Below are 8807 nucleotides of genomic sequence, written 5' to 3'. Positions count from 1 at the left end.
ACCTGCCAGGTACTCGATGACTGCGGCCATGTAGACGGGAGCACCCACGCTGATCCGGTACTTGAACGTCCCTTTCTTCAGGTACCGCATCAGCCTGCCCACCGGGAAGATGACCCCGGCCCTGGCTGAACGCGACAGCTTGGACATTTTCTTCTTCCCGCTCCGGCCCGACATCTTGCCTTAGTTTCCCTCGCAGCTTGCTTTACACGGTGGCCTCCGGGCACTGACTCAATGCTGGAAAGGAAAGATGGCAGGGTGAGGAAGGGAGACTGGCCGATGGCTTGAGAACCGTGGTGCAGCCCCAGGGCACCTGCGACCCACATGATAGCCTCGGGGAGGTAGCTGAGACCTGGCTGCCACTGCAGGGAGCTGCAGATGGGGAGCTGGGTGTCGGCACGCCCACCCACAAACAACTCCCCTTCCCACCCAGCCAGCCCAGCCTCCGTAGGAGAGGCCACAGAAACTCAGGAGAGGGATACCCAGTGGTTAGTCTCCAACGAAATCCACTTCATGATCTCCAGAACCTATGAACTGGCTACTCAAGCATGTATCTGTGGATACTTTTTAGTTGACCTGTCTTTATACTCAGAAATGTCTTTTCATAAGTAGGCTTCCCTGGTGGTTCAGATGGTAAAGAATATGCCTGCAGTGTAGGAGACACGTGTTCTATCCCTGGGTCAGGAAGATCCCCTGGAGAAGGAAATGGCAACCCACTCCAGTATTCTTGCCTGGAGAATCTCATGGATGGAGGAGCCTAGTGGGTTACAGTCCCTGGGGTTGCAAAGAGCTGGACACAACTGAGCGACTATCACTCACTCATGTGGCCAAAGACACTTTGGAGATGTGATTAAGTGGGAGAGGTGATCCTGGATTATCTGGGTGGGTCTAATGTAATTGCAAGGGTCTTTCTAAGAAGGGAGGGAGATGAGAGGAGCGACAGGCTGACACCAGAAAATGGATTCTCCCCTCAGAGCATCCCAAAGGAACCAGCCCTGCTGACATCTTCATTTTAGCCCACTGGAAATGATCTTGGGACTCCCCTGGTGGTCCGCTGAATAAGAATCCGCCTGTCAATGCAGGGGCTACAGGTTTGCTCCCTGGTCTGGGAAGATCCCACATGCAGAGGAGCAACTAAGCCCATGCGCCACAACTGCTGAGCCCACGAGCCTAGGACTAGCACTTCGAAACCTGAGAGGCCACCGCAACGAGAAGCCCGCTCACTCAAACTACAGAGTAGCCCCTGCTCACGGCAACTAGAGAAAGCCATGTGCAGCAATGAAGCCCCAGCTAGGCAAAGAAATAATAAAATTAATTAAGTTTAAGAAACAAAATGATTTTGGACTTCTGACTTCTAGAACTGTAAAGAGAATAAATTTGTATTGTTCAAAGCCACTAAATTTGGGGGATAACTTGTTACAGCAGCACCAAGCAAACCAATATGGTTCCTCTTTGCCCTGATTTGCTTCTGCCTCTTGTTAATAAATAGTACAAAGTTAATATGGCCATGCCTATCGTAATGGTTAGCTTTGACCCACAACTCAGAGCTGATGTGCACCTTTTAGACGGAAACACTTCTCTAAATTCTCTAGTAATGTAGCATCCTTGCAAACAGAAATATGCCAGAAGAGGCAGTTTTATTGAATATGCTAATGCAGAGTAACAAGCAAATGAAAAACCACAGTGCAACTCAGACTCTTGCTCTTTGGAATGGGGAACCCAGGGTGATTTGGGGGAGGAACTTCAGAATCAGCACAAAGAGGTGACTTCAGTACAATGCATGGAGAGATACGTATATGATTCATTGTCATTTCAGGAAGCTATCTTTAGTGCAAAGATGAAAAATAATTATATACTTCTGAAGAAGCCTTTGTAAGGCTAAAACTAATTCAGAGAATTGTAATAGAGCTTAACCTGTTGGTGGAGAGAGTATTATAACCAAAAAAAAGGAATATAGGCTAGAAAAAGTAAAAGCAAATTACAAGCAAGAAGGACCAAAGAAAAGGAAACAGAAGTTTTCTAGGAAAAATGTTAGGGAATCAAACCTCTGTGGCCCAAGGGCAACATTATTTTCAGTGGCCATTTTCTTTGTGGATGGAAAATGAGAAGGTCAAAAATAAAATTGGTTCTACCTGTCGAGACAACACAAATTTTGGCTCGGTCGGTTTGCCAACAGCCAAGATGTCAATGAAAGTAAAAAAAAAATGACAGAAGAAAGTGCTAGATTAACTCATGACTAATATGAAAGATACAGAACTGGGATTTATTTAATCCAGATGGAAGACTGAACATGGAGTTCAATTTTCTAAAGTATCTGATTACTCTGTATGACTGAGAATTTTTATATAAAAACTATGGAATTAGCAACAAAACCCATGCTCAGCACCCTCTTATCTCAGAGGTAAATGATGTAAGTTAGAGGCATTTTTACTACATACATTACATACATTCTTATGTAAGAATGTTATGTTGTTCTTATGTACTTACTGCACTCCTATTTTATGTCATTTTGCCACCGAGAGATGTAGGTATTCATCAAAGTTAAGTACGAGAAAGATGAGCAAATAGCCTAAGAACTTTATCTCTTTCCCAGTAAGGCACAAGGATAAGACAGGATCAATGTTTTTAGAACTTCCACATTTCTGTGCATTTGCTGCAAACAAAAAGAAGCGTAGTCTCTTTAAGAAATGAGTTCTGGAGTTAAAACCCTGTGCAGGTGCATAAAGATGTGTTAGTGTTGGTAACTCCACTAAACCAATTATGTGCTTTTTCCAGTTACCGTAAGTTGGGGGAGGGGGAGGATTAGTAGGTGTGGTTGTCAAGGAAACCACCTGAGAAGCCCATCACAGGAGGATATACTCTATGGCTACAGTACAACGTGCTGATAGTCATAATCTCTCTGACAGAGAGCAAAACCCACGGAGCACAAATGCCACGAGGGCAGGACCCCTTCATCCCCCCAAGCCCAGGACATTTTCTCAGATGGAAACAGACAAAGAATGACTAGGTGTGCATAATAAAGCCACCCAGGGGCTCTCCCAGAATCAGCCAAGTGGAGTCACAAATTGCCCTACAAGTTGGTAATGAGGACTGGCGGTAGAAGAGAAATAGGGGACTTTAGGGAATTGATGCCTAACACATTCATGAAGATAAAATAGCCAAGAAAGGAAAACAAGGGTTAGATCAAACAAAGTAACGTACGAGCTGAACACTATAAAATGTAGGGATCACCCCAAACACTGCATTTTGTATCGAGAATTTCTTCCTTTGATTTCCAGACATGGCAACCCACTCCAGTATTCTTGCCTGAGGAACCTCACGGACAGAGAAGCCTGGTGGCTACAGTCCATGGGGTCGCAAAACAGGACACGACTTGGCGACTAAACAACCAAAGGGCCTTAGAGTTAGGGATGCAGTGCTATTTGAAGTCTAAATGTGAGGCTGACCGTTGCATGTGCTTTAGTAGGACTGGAGAGTCTTTGTGTCTGCAGACCTGTCTTTTTGATAGGAAATGAGTGACCAAAACCAGTTGCCGTGGCCAGGCACAATAATAATCATTTGCATGAACTACAAGTCTCACTACAGGAGGTCCTGATCAGGAGAGTGATATATTCTGCCAACCTCCCGGAAACCCGCACGCTGGAACCTATCTTGGCTGAGAGATGCCCGTGCCACTAGGAAGAACCCTGAGTCAGACCAAGTATGGGCACAGGCGAGATGACTGGCCAGAGTCAACCCAAAACCTAACCCCATCACCACCAAAACCCGAGACAGTGAGCCAAGTGCAGAGCAGTTCTCCTGGCTTCCCTTACCCTGCTGCTCTCCACCCCCTTGCCTATAGTCTTTTGTTTTATCAGTAGCTGTGTCTCCTTGGACAATTCATTTCCAAGGGTTAGACGAGAGCCCACTCTCGGGCCCTGGAAGGGGTCTCCCTCCGGTTGCATGTGCAGGCATTGTGCTGAGTTTAAGCAGCCTAACTCCTGGCCTCGAGGGCTGGGAGGCCCCTGCACAGTGAAAGAATCAGACCACGTCCAGGAATCCTTCGGGGAAGCAGACAGCAGGCTCATGGGAGCTAATAGGTCACACCTGCCGGGACCCATAGATGGAAGGAAGGGTAGAACCTCCTTGGCCCACTTGAGAGAAGACCCTACTTGCCAAATCCCGCTTTGCCCCCCAGCCTGTGCGGGACTCTGCCTAAAGTGGTGAGAAAAGATAACCTTTAACTTTCTTCTTTTCCAGACCACCCCTGACTCTATGCAGGCTTGGTAATACAGGAGTTAGAAGACTTGAATGCAGGTTTCCCTACTCTTGTGAATATGAATCTCTGTGGAGGGGCACTCCTGGAAAGAGAAAAGAACTGGGCAATGTGAAACTTGTTTCACTAGACTAATAATTAAATGTTTACATTTACTTACCTTCTCGAAAACAAGTTCTGTTCTAATTAGGCAGAGCTTAAGGACTATAGTGTGATGTTTGTTTATAGGACTGAAGAAGGAAGATGGCTGGATGAAGCTCTTCCAGTGGTTATACACACTACGTGGGGGACGAGAGGAATGGGAAAGCAGACCAGATACAAGCCAGATCCGCATCATACCTGTCCTTCCACATCTGGAAGACTAAGGTAGGACTACTATATAAAGTCTCATAATGACTTGCAAAGTGGACAGAAGAGTTGTAAGCATGTTAAGTTGAGGGAGGGCAGGAAAATAAAACTCAGGGAAGAGGCAGGGAAAATGAGTGTTGCCTGCTCACTGGCTTTCACCTCTGGGAGCACAGTGGTTGGGAGAACACCACTGGTTTTGTATGTGCTGGGGAAGAGGGCATATCAGACTCTGTTGTTTTAGGATTTATTTTTATGCTTGGGTTTTAAGTCCATAAGAACATGGGTTAGACTTTACAGGTATCACCAGGGACGTCCCTGGTGGCTCAGACGGTAAAAAGCATCTGCCTACAATGCGGGAGACCTGGGTTTGATCCCTGGGTTGGGAAGATCCCCTGGAGAAGGAAATGGCAGCCCACTCCAGTATTGTTGCCTGAAATCACTTTTCATTTTACAGGTATCACAAGGGTAAATATTAAATTGCAGCACTGACTCAGACATGGGCAATAAAAATCACACCAGCCTATTTAAATAACTATTGTATTTCATTGATTTTATGACGCACTTAAATTTTTTTTTAATCTCTAGAAATCAGTATGCATCTTACAATCTATGAGATCATAGATTCAATGAAAGTATTTATGGAGCACTTATTTTTGAACAAGAAACTACATTAGATAGCTGTAAAATATACATGGCCTTTGTCCTCAAATATTTTCCAATGAAGTTGCATGACAGATCATAATAAAGTTTTAAAGATGCTAGAGCCATGGTTCCCAAACTGTGTGCCAAGGGACCGTGGGACAAAACAGCAAATGTTTAAGCTTTCAAGTGGACTTTGGTAATAGTCAACCTCTGGTTGCCTCCACAACCACCAGCTTATTGTGGTTCCACCGGTGGTTCAGGGTAGATTGTACTATCTTCCTTTCGGTGATTCCGTATCTTTGCAAAGCTGAGTTACTGGCTGTTGTGATTAAAAGCAAGTGCGGGGTGAAAATGAATGTGAATGAGAACGGGGTGTTCAATCTGATTCCAAGGTGGGAGAAATCATGTAGTGTCCAATAGGTGTACACTCCCTCTTTCTAACTTATCCCTGGTTATCTAAGAATGGGATGCAATTGTTCTCCTAGTTCATGTGTTATTATTTTTTCAAATGGCTACGAAATTGTTAGGACAGAAATACTTATTAAGTTGTTGAGACTGAACCACTTAATAAATGGAATGGAAGGCTTTTCTTCTGGGTTTTGTGAAAAAAAATGGCCGAGACCCTAAATTCTCTGTGAGCTTATATAAGCTGAAACATATAATTAGGACTTGCTCGGGGTCTCCCTAAAGCAGGGAAAACAAGAAAGTTACATGAGTTATTTAAAATTTTTGAATTTATCTTTAAATTTAATACTTGCACACAACAGTAAAATAAAGTGAAAAGGTAAAGAAGTTTATCATTTTATTTCCACCACTGATTGTATTGAAAACTTTAAATAATATGTTTCAATCCCCATCACTGACTCCATCAACTTTAGGGCTTCCCTGACAGCTCAGTTGGTAAAGGAACGGCTGCAACGCAGGAGACTCCAGTTCGATTCCTGTGTTGGAAGATCTGCTGGAGAAGGGTTAGGGTACCCACTCCAGTATTGCTGGGCTTCCCTTGTGGCTCAGCTGGTAAAGAATCCGCCTGCAATGTGGGAGACCTGGGTTTGATCCCTGGGTTGAAAGATCCCCTGGGGAAGAGAAAGGCTACCCACTCCAGTATTCTGGCCTGGAGAATTCCATGGACTGTATAGTCCATGGGGTCGCAAAGAGTTGAACACGACTGAGCAACTTTCACACACACAACTTTAGATACTGATTCCTGAGCCTTCGCCATGTAAAATGAGGATGTGCGGGCCCCAATCTTTCCTTGGCCCTCACCTCCTGACTTTACTTCCCTATTTCCACCTCTCTCTTCTGTATTTTCCACTATCCCGAATTACAACATGTGCCTAGGTGAAATTTTAAAAATAAATGCCAATGAATAGCATTTACATGAAGGCTTTGTAAACATCGTTCCCATCAGACCTGAGTGGGATGCTGGCATCACACTTCCTTCTCTGTGGTTCAATGCTAGGACACTCCACACACACACCCAAGTTACTACGGGCATACCTCAGAGATATTGTAGGTGTAGCTCCAGAATAACCCTAGAAAGTGAGCCACACGAATTTTTTGGCTTCCCAGCACATAAAAAAGTTATGTTTTCACGTCACTGTGGTCTATTAAGCATGCAATAGCAGTATGTCTTGGGCTTCCCTGTTGGCTCAGACAGTAAAAAATCATCTGCCTGCAATGTGGGAGACCTGGGTTTGATCCCTGGGTTGGGAAGATCCCCTGGAGGAAGGCATGACAACCCACTCCAGTATTCTTGCCTGGAGAATCCCCATGGACAGAGGAGCCTGGCGGGCTACAGTCCACAGGGTCACAAAGAGTCGGACCCAACAGAGCGACCAAGCACACAGCACCAGCAGTATGTTTAAAAATATGTACATACCTTAATTAAAAAATAATTTACTGCTAAAAAGATGCCAAAAACAACTACAACAGAAACATCCAAGGTCATTGATCACAAATCACTGTAACAAAAATAATAATCACGAAAACGTTGGAGATACTGTGAGAATTACTACAATGTGACAGAGGCACACTAAGTACAGCTCCAGTAGACTTGTTCAAGGCAGGGTCGCCACAAAATTTCAATTTGTAAAAAACTGCAGTATTTGCAAAGCACAATAAAATGAGGTATTTGTGTAATTACAGTTGATCCTTGATATATATATATCCTTGTGCAGTAGTTCTTTTTTTTTAAAAAAAACAAAACTTTATTTTATATTGAGTATAGCCAGTTAACAATGTTGATTATTTCAGGTGGATAGCAAAGGGACTCAGTCATACATACACATGTACCCATCCTCCCCCAAACTCCCCTCCCATCCAGGCTGCCACATAACATTGAGCAGAGTTCCATGTGCTATAATGTGTTCTATAAAGTAGGCAGGACACTGCATTAGTGAGTGGTGAACAACTGTTTTGGGGAAACAGGGTTGGGTTGCTGTGAGCCTCTGATCACAACATTTTCATCAACGGATCAATACACAGCCTTGTCTGATGTATGTTTCTGTTCAAAGACACCTTATGTAATATGAATTGTTGATTCACTAACACTGAACTCACGGCCAGCATCAATAACTCTTGCTTGAACAGAGCTTATCTAACACACATATTTTCTACATAAGGCACATCTCAGCCTCCATGCCCTTAGGAACACTAGACATCACTTGAAGACTACGCTTGGGGGTCATTTTGAACAGTGAGGTTACTAACAGAAAGCACAAAACTGAAAAACATGGCACTAAATAGACCACGATGAAGACTCACGTATAAGGCGGAAGATGAAACAAGAAGGCAGAGTGTGGCCTTCCCCTTCTCAGCTGGGAAGGTGTGCAGTGGATGGGTCAGCTTTTCCTGCTCTGTGCATGTCTTTGAATGACTGCGAAAGTGCCACAAGTATTGATTTTTGGCTTACCAATAAATTTCAGTGAGTGGGCAAGTTAGCATATATGGAATCCATGAACAATGAGGGTTGACTGTACTTATCTTTGCTCTTGTTGACAGAAGAGAAATTTGCCTTGGGAGTTCGCTGGTGGCCTAGTGGTTAGGACTCCCGGCTTTCACTGAGATTGACTAGTGCTCTCATGCTCAGTCGTGTCTGACTCTTTGTGATCCTACGGGCTGTTGCCCACCAAGCTCCTTTGTCCATGGGATTTTCCAGGCAAGAATACTGGAGTGGGTTGCCATTTCCTCCTCCAGGGGATCGTCCCGACCCAGGGATCGAACCTGCGTCCCCTGCATTGCAGATGGATTCTTTACTGCTGAGCCCTTGGGGAAGCCTTCACTGTAGGGGGTTTGGGTTTGATCCCTGGTTGGGGCATCACCCAGCTTCTAGGTCACACGGTTGTTTGCAGGGGGCACTTTTTCCCCAGAGACATTGTTCCTGGAGCCCTCTGCCCTGGGCTCCAGGGTGGAGTGGTCATCCTGGGGCTGTCTTCCCAGCTCATCCTGGATGCCATGACTTCCTCCTTATTGGCGTTCTCCCTTGTTTTCCTTTTACCTGCCTCATGTTGCTCTTCAGGGACAGTGCTGAGAGGTAAACTTTTTCTTACACAAATGAAATTGT

General features: G+C 44.7%; 1 protein-coding gene across 1 annotated transcript in view; it reads right to left on the bottom strand.

The window, feature by feature from the left end:
* The window catches only part of MACROH2A2 (macroH2A.2 histone), a 52781-nt gene that overhangs the window by 31579 nt on the left and 12395 nt on the right, over positions 1–8807 (bottom strand). The window contains 1 exon segment of the mRNA NM_001076086.1: positions 3–234. Within this exon segment, the coding sequence (NP_001069554.1) occupies positions 3–174 (172 nt within the window). The 5' untranslated portion in view covers positions 175–234.

Source organism: Bos taurus, chromosome 28 (assembly GCF_002263795.3).
Source record: "Bos taurus isolate L1 Dominette 01449 registration number 42190680 breed Hereford chromosome 28, ARS-UCD2.0, whole genome shotgun sequence".
Taxonomy (NCBI): Eukaryota; Metazoa; Chordata; class Mammalia; order Artiodactyla; family Bovidae; genus Bos; species Bos taurus.
Note: the sequence above shows the minus strand (reverse complement) of the source record. Positions and strands in the feature narration are given on the sequence as shown.